The sequence below is a fragment of the Montipora capricornis genome, chromosome 3, assembly GCF_036669925.1.
Source record: "Montipora capricornis isolate CH-2021 chromosome 3, ASM3666992v2, whole genome shotgun sequence".
Classification (NCBI taxonomy): Eukaryota; Metazoa; Cnidaria; class Anthozoa; order Scleractinia; family Acroporidae; genus Montipora; species Montipora capricornis.
The window spans coordinates 33,763,239-33,778,397 of NC_090885.1; the positions used below are offsets into that span (position 1 = coordinate 33,763,239).

Below are 15,159 nucleotides of genomic sequence, written 5' to 3' on the forward strand. Positions count from 1 at the left end.
TTAAATGTTTACCAAAAGTAATGCCAGCTGTTAGTAAAATAGGAGGACCTTTATTAACAGGCGCTTTAGCTGGATTAGGTGAAAATCTCATCGATAAAATATTTGTTAAAAAAAGGAGGAATGATAATACCAAGCAATAAATTAACCCAAATGGTTCCAATGCTAAATTTATTGACAGCAAAACAAAAGAGCGATCTCAATAATGCTTATCATACAGGTGGAAATATGTATTTAAGACCAACACAAAGACAAATGCAACATGGTGGTTTTTGGGGAGCTTTAGCTAGTATTGGAATACCATTAGCTATGAATTTGCTTCCAAAACTGTTTGGTAAAGGTTTACAAGTTGATAAAACTCGATCTCGTAGATCAGTACCTGTATATGTTGCTAAAAAAGGTAATTCGAACGTTATTAAATTATGATGTCTTAAATAAACCAAATTATGGGATTCCACCAATTCATGGATCATGAGAAAATCAATTTGGATATGGAAATAAAAAAAAAACACACAAAAGGCAAAAGGATTATTGCTTGGAAAAAACAGCCCATTCAACAATATTCCAATTTTAGGAGCAATACTTTAAAATTCATCAATAAACCCATTGAGTAACTTTGATCTTATTGATTGGGTCAACAAGCTTGGTATAAAACATTTTCGAGGTATATATTCAACAGACAATCTTCCAAAACAAAGAAAGAAAGAAGTTGGAATTATTAATTTAGATACAATGATTGGACAAGGTACTCATTGGGTTTGTTGTCGAAATATTGATAAACAAACAGAATATTTTGATTCTTTTGGTTTAAAAATGCCGAAAGAAGTCCAAACTTATCTTAATACAAGCAACAAAAAAATAATATATTCAGGAGATGAAATTCAAGAACAATTAAGTGTTTTATGTGGATACTGGTGCCTTTATTACTTATTGATAAGACAAAATGGAAAAAGCATATTAGAAACAATCCATAACACCAAATTTGATATGAATGATCAATGGGTCAACAATGGTTTTATGATCAATTATTTCAAAAATATGTAATTTATATATATAACAAAATGAGATCATATTGCGTGAAACAAAGAAAACATACTGAATGTGTATAACCACCTGGTTAAAAAGCAGCTAAAAATGGTAGTGTTAAGTTCTTTTGTACTTGTGCTGAATGCGGCATTAAAAAGACTCGATTTGTTAAAAATCAAGGAAACTAATTAGCCCGCTGGTGACGGGCAAAGGAATTATGTCAAGTTTACGTAATACAGCAGCAGAATTGTTTTTAACCAAAGGAGTACCTTATCTTGGTAAAAAAGCTGTTGAAATGGGTAGATATTATACATCAGAAGCATTAACAAATCCTGCTCTACAAAAAAAAAAAGCTATAAATTATGGAATTAGTAAATTAAATCCAATTATACAAAATGTTGGTTCTGAATTTTAAACCAATTGTCAACAAAAATAAGACCAAAGAAAAAATATAAAACAAACAGAAAAGATTAAGATGGAAGTGGTTTTGATTTACATAAAACTATTGGTAAATTACCAAAACCTCAATCAGGATTTACTTTTCCTGGTCATGAATATACTGGACGATATAATCCATTAGAACAACAGCTTAAATATGATCCAATTACAGGCAAAATACTTGAAACATATGATCAACCAACAGGAACAACTGATTCTATTGCAATGCAACATAATGTTGATTATGCTGTTTATAAAGATGATAGAAAATGCAAAAATAAAGCTGACAGGAAAATGGTACAAGCATTAGACAATGCACCATACAATGAAAGACAATGGGGCCATGGGTTAGCACGAAATGTAATAAACAAAAAGCAAAAACTAGGACTTGGTCTTAAGGCAAAAAACGTAAAAAGTCGTCGAGTAAAGAAAAAATAAATTGGCAGCAACAGTTAGCAGATGAGCTGCACAAACCGATAAAAAGGAATTTTACTTGGCAACGTGTTATTGTAAATCATATTGATGAAATATAGGCTGCAGACTTAGTTGAAATGCAGCAATTTAGTAAACGGAACAAAGGATACAAGTATTTGCTTATGGTGATAGATGTTTTTGGTAAATATGGATGGATTATACCATTGAAAAATAAACGAGGAGAAACAATTAGAGCAGCATTTAAAAGCATCTTTAAAGATTGGAGAAAACCTAGGTTTTTATGGACTGATAAAGGCTCAGAGTTCTACAACAAACATGTAAAAGATCTCTTAGCTAAGAATAAAATAACACTCTATCCAACAGAAAATGAAGAAAAATCATCAGTAGTCAAAAGATGGAATCGCACAATTAAAAATAAAATGTGGAAACAGTTTACAGATCAGGGAAATACACAATATTAAGACTTTTTTTACCTAAAATATTAAAACAGTATAACAACAATAGACATAGTTCAATAAAAATGGCACCAACAGAAGCTAGTAAAAAGAATAATGAAGGAGTTATTTACTTTAATTTATATGGTGATATCGAGCAAATATCATCAAAACCAAATTTTAAAATTGGTGATAAGGTTACAATATCAAAGTACAGTTGTATAAACGAAAAACATTTGATAAAGGTTATACATCAAATTGGACTGAAGAAATATTCACAGTAGACAAAATTCAATACACTAATCCAATAACTTACAAAATAAAGCATCTCAACAATGAAGAGATACAAGGAAGTTTTTATGAGCCTGAATTATTAAAAGCCAAGCAAGATGTATTTAGAATTTATAAAGTTATAAAAAGAGATTATAAGAAGAAACTAGCTTTGGTGAAATGGAAAGGATATAGCAATGATTTTAACAGTCGGATACCAATGAAAAATTTGAAGGATATTTAAAAAATATTTTCTGTATATATAATATAAGATGAGTTCTAAAAGTATTGATTTATTTTCATCTCAATTTGAAAGTGGTTATCAAAGCGAGAATCAATTAGATCGATATGATTTAAATGACAGCTTTATTGATGATTCTCAATGTAGTTTTGACGTTAATTCAGATAATTAATTGATAGCTTTCAATTTATGAGTTCAAGTCTTGATAAACTAGTTGGCAATTTACCTTATGAGTCTTTCAAATACACAAAAGAAACATTCAAAAACATTTGATAACTTTAATGAAACAGAACGCTTTTACAGAAAACTAAATAATGAGCATATAACAAATGATCAATACAATTATGCTCAAGATGTGTGGAATATATTTAATTTAAAATTTATGGGTGAATATCACGACTTGTATCTTAAAAGCGACATCCTATTGTTAGCTGATGTATTCGAAAACTTTAGAAAAACATGCTTGCAGTATTACAAATTGGATCCATGTCATTATTTTTCATCACCTGGTCTTAGTTGGGACGCTATGTTAAAAATGATTGATATCAAATTGGAGCTAATGACTGACATTGATATGTTTCAGTTCATTGAAAAAGGTATGCGTGGTGAAATTATTTACATAGCTAACCGATATGGAAAAGCAAACAATAAATACATGAAAACATATAAAGACAAGGCGCATTCAAAATATATTATGTATTTACCAACCAGTGGCTTTAAATGGATGACAGAAAAACAAATTACTAATTTAGATTTAGTTAATTATAAAGAAAACAGCACTAAAGGATTGATATTGAAAGTTGATCTTGAGTATCCGCAAGAATTACATAATTTACATGATGATTATCCATTAGCTCCTGAAAAAATAAAAGTTGACAAAGATATGCTTTCTAATTATTGTCAAGAAACAGCCAATAAATTCAATGTATCAACTGGTCTTGTTCACAAACTGATCCCAAACCCCCAAAAACAAAGAGAAATATGTTCTTCATTATAGAAACCTTTAATTATACACTGATCTTGGATTAAAAGTTACTAAAGTTCACAGAGTACTTAAGTTTGATCAGTCACCGTGGATGAAGGAGTATATTGACTTTAATACTTAGAAAAGAACTAATACCAAAAATGCTTTCGAAAAAGATTTCTTCAAACTTATGAATAATTCCGTATTTGGTAAAACAATGGAAAATTAACGTAAGCGTGTTGATGTTAGACTCGTCACGGATGAGGAAAAGCTGTTAAAATTAACATCAAAACCTACTTATGTTAGTAGCAAAATATTCAATGAAAATCTAGTAGCTGTGAGGTTGACTAGCAGTAGAGTTATTTTCATAGAGTTATGTCGTAGAGTTTGAGTTAACTTTCCAAAATCCTGAATTCAAGATTTTGGAAGGCCTAAATCCTGAATTATATTTTAATATATTGGAATGTGCATTTTAGAACTTTCAAAGACATTAATGTATAATTTTGACTATAATTATATCAAACAAAAGTACAATAATAAAGCAAAATTATTATTCACAGACACTGATAGTTTGTGTTATGAAATTGAAACCAAAGATGCATACAAAGATTTTTTTAATGATAAAAATAAATTTGATCTCAGTGATTATCCAGAAGAATCACCATATTTCGACAAAAGAAATAAAAAAGCAATCGGAAAATTTAAAGGTGAAGATTCTGGAATTACAATCACTGAATTTATCGGCTTGCGATGTAAAATGTATTCATATATCAAAGACAATGATCAAAATAATAAAACAGCCAAAGGAATTAAAAGGAGTGTTATTCAAAAAAATATCAAACATGAAGACTACAAACAAACTTTATTCAATAAAAAACAATTGTATCATACAATGAAAACCATTAGAAGCAACAGTCATCAACTTGGAAGCTATGATCTAAATAAAGTGTCATTGTCATGCTTTGATGACAAGCGATATATCCACGAAAATGGCATAAAAAGTTATTCTTACGGTCACTACAAAATCAACACACTAAAACTATCTGAATGATAACGTTTACTGCTAAGGTTTATTGCTAAAGTTTCTAGAATGACACGCTATGGTGATTCTTTCATTTAAATATCAATTATTATCAATATACGCGGCCAAATAGAAAATCGGCCTCTTCAAAACACACGCTCAGCAGGCCGCAAAAGACTGACAGCGGGCTGCTAATGCATTATCAGCCCTACAGCTGATTGGTTCTTGCTTCAACCTTGGGATATGCCTATTATTTATAGACGATTTTACGCATTTATTGGGTAATTTTAAATAAGTTCACTGGACTGAGTTGATTCTTTAATAGCTTGTTCAATAAACACTTACATGATGATTTGAAGTGACTTTGAATTCGTTATTCACTTAGCTTGTATTATTAAAACTCGCATTCTTGATATCATTTGGCCTTGTTTATTGATAATAATGATAATGACATGAATTTTTTCGGGAATATTGTTTATTTGCGCCCTTGTAGTGTCATTTGCGGCCCGAGCGCGAATATTCCCTCAAAAAATCATGAAGACTACAAACAATATCAATATCAAACATGAAGACTACAAACAAATTTTATTCAATAAAAAACAAATGTATAATACAATGAAAACCATTAGAAGCAACAATCATCAACTTGCATGCTATGATCTAAATAAAATATAAAGTGTCATTGTCATTCTTTGATGACAAGCGATATATCCGCGAAAATGGCAAAACAAGTTACTCTTACGGTCACTAAAAAATCAACACACTAAAACGATCTGAATGATAAAGTTTACTGCTAAAGTTTACTGCTAAAGTTCATTGCTAAAGTTTATACTGAATGACACGCTATGGTGATTCTTTCATTAGATTATGCGAATATTTAATCATGTAGTTTTTTGCTTGGTAATATATTTTTTTAAAAACATATAGATTAATTTTCTAGTGAATTTTGAATCCAACGCAAAATTCAACGCAAAAGTTTATGCATATTATTAATTAGTTTCTTGTTGTTTTCAAGTTGGATATTTTTGCACTTTGTTAAAATCGTATTTAAACTTCGTTTTATTGAACTTGTTTAAAAAGCGCTGGTAACCCCAACTACTATACTACTATCTTGATTAAGCAGAAGTTGAATTTGTTCATAGCGTAACGCAATGCTTTGTTTGAAAGTGTAACTGAAATTCGGCCACGTAATATCGAACTGCTAAACAGGAACCGTCTCAATGCCCGACAGCCAGTTAAGTTTTCAAATCACCAATTAACCAGTATGTTTTAAGTACCCATTTCAAAAAAGCTCTTATAAAGAGTATCAAAGTACAAGGACCCATCTTATCACAGTTACATAACAGTAATTGTAATGAGTGGCTCTGTTTCAAACTCAAAAATTTTATCTTATTCGTCAACTCTGAGTTGAGTCCAAGTTGATATTGCCACAAAAGGGTCCAGTTCTAAACTGAGATAAGGCGTTCTTTTCGTCGTAGAGGCTGCTCCCTCTCTAAAGAAAAGGCTAGTCCAGACTAGCCTACTAAGCTACGTTCCTCTTGTGAATCGCTTGGTAATTCGAAAAGTAGATAGAAGCCAGACTTTTTATTGAAATCTCTGACACCCTCGGTGTTGAAAGAAATCTGGTTGGTTCGCTATCTCTGAAGAGTGCATAATCCGTGATCCAAACAAAAGCCGAATGACCGCGTTTCGACAGCGTTTCTGTATTTTTAAAATAAAAGAAAATGCTAGTCTACAAGATGTAAGGGATGGCTACAAGATTTACCCTGAGTTTGTCAAAGGTAAGAGAAGAAGCCAGCGTTTTGCAGTTTGTATGTTCACATAAATCATAGCCAAGAGTATAACAATCTTCACAATTTAATAATTATGATTTTGATTAATTTCTATTTTAGCGTTAAGGCTAGGGGGTCTCGCTGAAATCGAGAAAATTACAAATAAACAATTACACAAATGTTTCAAAAAGTTCTTCACGGCTGCAAGGAAACACGGTGGCTTAACGCAATAACGGAATAATGAACACCGATTATTCCGCTTCACCCCCCACCCCTCCCCCGGATCTTATAAATTCCCTCAGTGGCGGAAGTAAAAACATTTTCTTATTGACAACAATGCCACCTCATGAGGCCTCGAAATGTTTGCATCTACCTTTTGTTCTTGTTTTAACTCGTTTTCTGAGACTCCGTACGGTGTTATCAGCACTCTCCACCGAGACTCGCGGTTATTCCTTTGAAGCCCTTGCCGAACATACAAGTTTCCTGAGACCAGCGACACTTAATACAGCAGTCGAAAATGAAAGCATTGTCCGTTCTTCTTCTTCTTCTTGCTGTCGTTACATCACGTATAGCAGGTACAGTTTTCATCAACTATACTTCGCTGATTTATCATTGGCGATCTACTAACGCGGTTAAAGTGTTTCGAAAAAGAAAGTTGAAATTTATCTGGGAATTTAGAAGTAAACCTCTTTGTTTTATGCTCGAAGAACTCACTCTGCAATTTAACAAAAATATAGCAAACACCAAAAAATTTGTGGTTATGAAGGATAGATCTCATTGTAATTATGTAGACAAGGTTCATTTCTCCCGGTTCCTGACTCGGAGCTGGCATCCACAATACCATTGCCCAAAATACGTAGAAGTGTATAAATCAGTCTCAAATTGCTCTGATTTACGAAGAAAGGGGCGCCAAAGGAATAATTTCTATGAATATCTGATCTCACAGACTGACCCAATTATGATTTTCCAATAACGAACCTTATTTCAGTTTAGTGTCAAGTGAAGTAGGCGTTGAGGCACTAATTGGGGACAAACTTCAAAGCAACACATCAATTCATGCAAGGCTTAAACACTATCCAAAACTGGCCCAAACTACCCCTAAAACTTCTTCCAGTGTAATTCTACGTTTAAATCCAATATTTTTAATCCAGTGATTTTTTAAACTGGTTTAAATTTCTGGCTCGCATGCCTCGAACTTTAGGGTCTTCGTACATTGCAAATTTTGATTTTCAACAATACATTTTGCTGGGTTACAAAACAGCTGCTGAATTCGGCGACAGAGATTTTCTGCCGTCCTTAAGCTTTTTCATACTTAGATTTTTAACCTAAAGTATCATCATCAACTGACGAGAAACTCTCATGCAGAATGATTAGTTTCAAATTACACTCACGCACTCACTAAAATCTCTAACAGATGTGTAAAGAACACGTCATAGGGCACTAAAATATGCAATTTTTTGCCGTCGGGTCACGGCCTTCATTTTCAACAAGGGTTTCTGGGTTATGTTTTAGTTAACCAACAGAGCTATTGAAACCGCACAGGGTTACATTTATTTCCATTAATTTCTAGTCGCATATTAAGTCCTAGTTACACTGGACAATTTAAGCTGCATTTCAAGTCCTAATCGCCACTGCATTGTTTTAGCGCATTGTGCCTTGTTTCCGCAGCTCTTGACGATGCAAAACTGGTGGAAATGTTCAAACAAACATTTGGTAAGGCATTTTTATGTACTACTGCTAACATGTAACAAATATATTATAACTGATAAATTCACACCAGTGCCTTTTTTCCTCTCTCCGATCTTTTCTTCTCGTTAAAGGAAAAACGTAAGAAATGTGGGGCTAAACCTTTTTTGTTTTAACCTATCATTTAACTTCCCAGGTGCACAATGTCCCAGTGGCTGGGAAAGGTTTGGAAGATACTGTTATCTTGTGAGTGGATATACTGGGACACGGGACCAAGCAAGATCATACTGCAGAGCACGAGGCGGAGACTTGGTCAAAATCAACAGCGCAGAAGAGAACGAGTTCGTTCTGAACCTGATCCAACAGCGCCAGCCATCGTTAGGAGAGTTTTGGATTGACCTCAAATGGTACTCGAGCGTCAAACAGTTCCTGTGGAATGACAACTCCGTCCCAGTCTACAAGAACTGGGCTCCACATGAACCAAATGGAAAGGTCAATGAACCATGTGTAATCATGTGGAATGGGCAGAACGTCTCGTTGCGGCCATCAGGGACTTGGAATGACCGCAGCTGTACCAATAACCCAAGGCATTGTGGGTCTGTGTGCAAAAGGCTTCCCTAAGTGAAAAGTCAGCCTCAACCACGATCAAAGCCGAAATACATGCAGCGCAAATTAAAACGTACTACAATTTATACTAGACTAATCATTGGATTGTAGAAGTTCATAGGAAACTTTAAGTGTTGTAAACTGAAACAATGATCTAAAAGGTAAAAACATCGGCTTGACAATAAAACATTGATCGTGTAAACTCGGGTTATTGTATTCTTGTGACTAAATATAGCAAGAGGCTTGAGCCTTAATGTTTTCTCGATGGTCAGTACTCGTTCCCACAGTTGACAAGGAACGCAAAACGAAAAATGAAATAAAATCTACTTCCACTTTTGAGTGAAGAAAAAAGAATACTCACAGATATGACCGTGCCGAACCCTAGTTAACTCGTTCTAAATGGCAATAATGACAAATGTAACTTAGCAAGCTCCTATAAGAAAATTCGAACTTAGTGAGAAGTTCATCAAATCATCATACACGTCATAAAGACGTAAAAGTACTAAGAGCCAACCGTTATTTTTATCAGAGCATGGACCCAAAGACCTGAAGGGGAGCGCTGTCCTGTCACTTCATCCAATACATGACACGGTGGTCCTCGATGCATGTTCCTAGTGATGACTTTTCCTCGCCCCATTATTCTCGCGCTCTGGAGGCTCCTCCGCCAACATACTTGTACACATAACCCAAGGTTGGGTTCTACTACATTGCGTAAATGAGTTCTGCCCTTGCTTGAGAGACACGGTACACCAACTTGACTTTTGAAATTCGATTTCAAACAAATAGAACGTTTCAAAAACAAGCAAGACAATAGCAAAGCTTTGCAGAATTGTTTGAACGATCATACTTCGGGATCGAATGAGACGCAGACAAAAAATAAAAAGAACAGACCTTAGTCAACAATCAGCACCACTTCTTAATAGTTTTTCGTGAATTTTCAGTGGTCAGTGACAAAAGCTCTCTTTCACCTACTAAAACAGAACAGCCAATTGGAGTGAATAATATTTCAGGAAAGAAGAGCTCGTTTAAGGTGGCTCAAACCAGTTTCAATGCTTGAAAGAAACGTTCTTATTAGAAGGATTGACACTACAACACTTTATCACTTAACAGCAATGTTATGGAACCATATCAAAGTCCATTTATTGCTAAAAAAAAAAGATTCGGTCATTTTTGTGACGTTAAAAGTTACCATGGCAACAGGAAAGCCCTGCAACACACCTCATATTTTGGCTTTAGCTGCTCATATCTCAAAAAAAGAAGTCGGTGACCCCCGCTTTTTATTTCTGAAATGTAATCAGCATGCCAGAATGAAACTTCCTGCAAAGTTTAAAAAAATTCTGTGGAGCGGACTCAGAGCCACCTTAACTGATTGAAAATTTAAGGTAGCTCTGAATTTTTTTAAACTTTGCAGGAGCATCATCTTGACTTGCTGATCATTTTTGTGCAATAAAAAAATGGAGTCGCCGGATTCGTTTTTCAGATATGAGCAACTAAATTTTAGGGTGTTTTTGCAATGTTTCCCTGTTGCCATGGTAGCTTGTTACGTCACAAAAATGACTGCATCTTGTTCAGCAATAATTCATGTTTCACATGGTACCATAACATTGCTGTTACGTGATAACGTGTCGTAGTGTCAATCCTAATAACAAGGTCTCTTGAAAGTGTTGAAACTGGTTTAAGCCACTGTTACGTTACGCCATTTCCGCGTTGCTGCTTGCCTTTTTCAAAACGAGTCTTCCTGAGAAACTCTTCAAAAAGAAAACGAGTTACTTAATTTGATGCAATGTAAGATAATTTTGGTTTACCTCCCAGCCCGTTTGTTGTGTTGTCACACAACGCTGTTTGTGGAGAGGAGCGTTGCGTGACGACATTAAAAACGTGTGCGAGAAGAGGAACTCGGAGTTAAAAGTATTATCCATCTTTTGTCCTCAGCACTCCTCTTCCTTCCACCACAACACTGCCAAATCTTCGTGTCCCAAGAGAAATCGAAAACAACCATTATGCACAATTTTCGGTGGTAAACAAGATGTATTATGGGATTTGCAAAAGTAGAGAATCTCCAATAATTCTCCGAGTCAACTCTTTCTCGAGTAAATTTACTTTTAGGAGCAAATTTTTTTCCCGAGAAAAGTATCATATTTCCCTTGACGCTGCGATAGCTCTGTTTTGATTGCCTTTTTCAACTGTGGGTGTCCTGATTCGCCCAAGGGAGGCGTTTTATCATGAATAAATCTACTCGGGAAAGGGGTTGACTACTAGGCCAAGTGTGGGAGATACAACCTCCACTTGATGAACTCCTGACACTCTAAGCAATATTCCCAACCCCTATGGAACTGACGAACGCACAAAAAAAATCCTGGCTATTAGCAAGAGTGAATTAGATAAGAGTGTTCACTTGTTACACACACACACCAATACACGCACAAACGCATAACACAAACGACTGACAAAAATAAAACGCAACAACAACAACCTGGGTATAATATACAAAAGCATTTGCTAAACGTAAGTACTGGAAAACAAAAATTACGACAGAGGCTTGAACTTCTACTTCTTATGAAACTTATTCAAACTCTTGGCCTTACCAGCAATATAAGCCTACACCAAGCTACTCTAAAAATCCGAGGGTAAATAAAGATCTATGATATGATATCAGAAACCCATAAGGGTTGAAACGTGTAACGCGCGTTCACAGCTTCCGAATATTCAGTGCGAACTGATTGGTTGAATGTTTCATTGCTAAGTACCATATTTGGAAACCCCTCGCTCTTGTTGTTCCAAATATGGTACTTAGCAAATTGAGTATTCAGAAGCTTGTTTCCCAGCACACAAGCGGCCGTTACACGTTTCAACCCTTATAGGTTTCTGATGATATACAACTCCGTTTCATACTTTTTGCGTAACATAACTTTAAATAAACTTTCGTAGGTTTCATTTCGTTTCTCCTACACTGATAGATTACAGATTTTCCTACCAAAATACAATAATTAAAAATGACAATATCTTTTCCACAGAAGCCAACAATTATTTGTTTATTTATTACTTTATTTCTTTCATATTTTCATACCAAAATAATTCTATCCAGAATGCTTGTGAAAAAGGGCACAGATAAAATAAATGTTCTAACTTCTTCTCTCGAACGGCAACCAATAGAACAAGCATCTGAATCTACTTTTCCCAATTTCTTTAGTAGCAAGCAAGTTATATTATTAAGAACTTAAAATTGAAAATCCCTTAAAAATGTTTCCATACAGACTTCAACAAGTAGAAGGTAAATCTCGGATAACTCTTTACCATAACTCTTTAGTTCAACAGACATTGGAGCGATCCTAGACAATATTTTGAGTAAGAAATCAGTTAATTTTCACGTTATTTCCCTCAAAAGGGTAAGGTGGTTCTCGTAGATGACATTCCTTCCCTCCTCTCCCCTCTCTATCTCATTTTTTTTGTTCTCGCCCCGTTTTCCGCGCAACCAAAGATCGCAAATCTCCTTCTTAGCTCTTTCTTTCCTCCGAAACCCCACATGAAAACGCTTGCTACGTAAGCAACTCAACCACACTAATGCACTGCAGTGCGCTGCGCTGCAGTCGCATTAATTCGCAAAGATGTCTCCCATTGGAAGCCAGATGTTCTTGCACTCAGTCGCATTAAAGAGAAACTCCTCCCCATGTCCCTGCGAGTTGTCAAACCAATCTCGGCTTTGACCGCAGTTAACAAAGGTGCGCTTAACGTTCACTGCTGACGACCATTCCACGAATTTGCTTCCCTCCGGGGTGCCAAAGTACCACATGGCCTGCACATCCTGGTGCTCGGACAGGTATTTGGTTAAATGATCCCTGTAACCTGTCACTATGTTGACAACTCCACCAGGTAGATCAGATGTGTCAAAGATCTGGCAAATGGAGAATACATAAATAAAATAAATAAATAAATAAATATTGCCAGTGCTAATCACCCTTACTTGCAGTCGAGCACTGAATTGCGAAGGGCGCGGCTCACGACATCGGGCTGAAAGCATACAAAGGCGCCTGTGGCTGCCGCTATACAGTCCATGTTTGATGTCCAAGCACACCACCACAGCTAGATGTTAATTAGCTGTGAGTCGATTTTGATGAGGGAGGAAAACCGGAGTACCCGGAGAAAAACCCTCGAGTCAGGTTGAGATCGACTGAAACTCAGCCTACATGCTGGCCGAGGCCAGAATTGAACCCCAGCTCGCAGTGGTGGGAGGCCCGATAGATAAAATTTCTTATGAGGTGTAGCCTCAACCTTTGCGGCTAACTAGTTTTTCTACGTAAGAGTGGTCATTTTTCTTTCATTTACTTTCTTTTCGGGTTTAAGCGTAATTACTTTCACAACGATTGAATGGAAACTAATAGCACCAGAGCGAAGATAGTAATGGTTTGTCCGGTGTCGTCCATGCTAAAGTCAGAAAACTGTAGAAATATTAATTGCGTTGATTACATTCGACACCGCTCCAGCAAGGCAACTTCCCATCGAGGTACAAAAAAAATCCGGCCAACTGAACATTTTAAACCGTTCCGATACTAAACCATACACATCCAAGCCTAGTCAAAAACACTCCCCAAAATGTGATACCTGATACATGTCTACTGCGACCATTGGATGTTTCTGACTCGGTATAATGACCACTGTGTTCCCTCGAATGACTGCAGGAGCCAAAAGGGAAACGAACGCTAGCAAGGGACAGGTATCTGGACAAGCGATGCCAATCACTCCAACAGGCTCATGGATCTTGACAGTTGCGCCGTAGAATGGACTTTCCTAGTACGGTTGAAATAATCACGTCAAATATTACCATTAGTCTCCAAGAAAAATGTTCAAAAATTACCAACGTTATTCAGGTATTATACTAAGTGAGAATGTATGTTTGAAGCTAGGTAAATGAAGGAAAGTGATATATATTTTTGATGATACGAGACGGTTCTACTCCTGCTAGGAACACTGGGACTTTTTCCGAGTTAATTCGAGATATTTACCCAGGAAGCTCCACTCACCCGGAAGTGGTTTTCAGGGAGGTCCGGCATCCGTATCAAATTCGAATTAGAGATGCTGGTTTTTTAGGAGCCTGGGGAAAACCGGATAACCCGGAGAAAAACCTCCTGGAGCAGAGTAAGTGGTTTTCGGGGGGTTCCGGCATCCGGATCAAATTGGAAATAGAGATGCTCGTTTTTGAGGAGCCTGGGGAAAACCGGATAACCCGGAGAAAAACCTCTCGGAGTAGAGTAAAGAACCACCAACAAACTTACCCATGCAACACATGGCCATGAGTCTGGCAACTGAACCCGGGCTACATTGGTGGGAAGCCAGTGCAACGTTTTTTTGACGTTTGCAGGGTATGTTACATTGGGTGATGTTGCATGCAACCTGTCTGAAAAAGTCATAGTCGAAAAAACCTCAGACGATCAGACAGGTTGCATGCAACATCACATAATGTAACATACCCCGCAAGCGCCAAAAACGTTGCGCGTCAAGTTGCAGAAACCGTTGCGGAGAGTAGAATTGAAATCTATACTTTCGCCAACGCTTCACGCGACGTTGCAAAGTGATCATCGAAAACTAGGCAACTTGCAACAAGCGTTTCTAAGTGTAACACCCTTAAAGCAGCTTGTTTCGCAACGTGAGAACTTTTGTCGCGAAAGATGTTTGAAGAAAAATTGCCCAGAGTAACAGCGGCTTTTAATCACTACAGCCCTCAATCTCCCCTTGCGATAAAAATCAAACTCGCCTGTACGGTGCCTCCATATTTATCTGCGTAAGCACCCCAGTAAAACAAGCGCTGAATTGTGATGTCCACTTCTTTGTTAGCTTCTTGTATGGAACAGCCCGTCATACCACATAACCTCTGGCTTAACTCACTGTGTCGCAGCTCCAAATTCTCTGCCATGTAGTACACAACCTGAGCCCTGTTGTGTGCAGCCCTTTTACCCCATCTGTAAAGAAACGACGAACGAAATAAGGTATGTTCAGTTGCCTGTTGTAAGACACTCAACAAAATTACTTGATTCCGATTGGACGATAGAAGTACAATTTTATCCCAGCATAAGAGCATCAGAGTTTTACGAAAATACCAAGTGATTTCCTTTAAATAAAATAGAATTTGAGGCGCTGCGGTAGCTCTCCCTGTTAATTGTATTATTTAATGATGCTGAACAATAGAAATTAATAAGGACAACAATAGCTCTGCCCTTGTGAATTAAAACATTCTCCAGCAAGTTTTACATGTCGTTTCTGTTACATAAACTTGT

The 15,159-nt window shown here is 36.3% G+C and overlaps 2 protein-coding genes across 2 annotated transcripts in view; one reads left to right on the forward strand and one right to left on the reverse strand.

Moving 5' to 3' along the window:
* Window positions 1–7,025: 7,025 nt before the first annotated feature.
* LOC138042969 (perlucin-like protein) lies at window positions 7,026–9,092 on the forward strand. The gene is made up of 3 exons (XM_068889058.1): window positions 7,026–7,173; window positions 8,267–8,311; window positions 8,481–9,092. Exons 1-3 carry the CDS (start codon window positions 7,116–7,118, stop codon window positions 8,903–8,905), a joined length of 528 nt encoding a protein of 175 aa, XP_068745159.1. The 5' UTR covers window positions 7,026–7,115; the 3' UTR covers window positions 8,906–9,092.
* Window positions 9,093–12,059: 2,967 nt separating this feature from the next.
* The window catches only part of LOC138040123 (aldehyde dehydrogenase family 16 member A1-like), a 15,920-nt gene continuing 12,820 nt past the window's right edge, over window positions 12,060–15,159 (reverse strand). Inside the window, exons 4-6 of the mRNA XM_068885906.1 lie at window positions 14,640–14,844; window positions 13,490–13,675; window positions 12,060–12,782 (exon numbers count right to left, since the gene is read on the reverse strand). Coding sequence (XP_068742007.1) covers window positions 12,483–12,782; window positions 13,490–13,675; window positions 14,640–14,844 — 691 coding nt within the window. The 3' untranslated portion in view covers window positions 12,060–12,482. The remainder of the gene's footprint in view (window positions 12,783–13,489; window positions 13,676–14,639; window positions 14,845–15,159) is intronic.

Coding starts and splice junctions, on each gene's coding strand:
- LOC138042969 (XM_068889058.1), top strand. CDS start 7,116: ATGAAAGCATTGTCCGTTCTTCTTCTTCTTCTTGCTGTCGTTACATCA. Junction 7,174..8,266: donor CGTTACATCACGTATAGCAG/GTACAGTTTTCA, acceptor TTGTTTCCGCAG/CTCTTGACGATGCAAAACTG. Junction 8,312..8,480: donor AATGTTCAAACAAACATTTG/GTAAGGCATTTT, acceptor TTAACTTCCCAG/GTGCACAATGTCCCAGTGGC.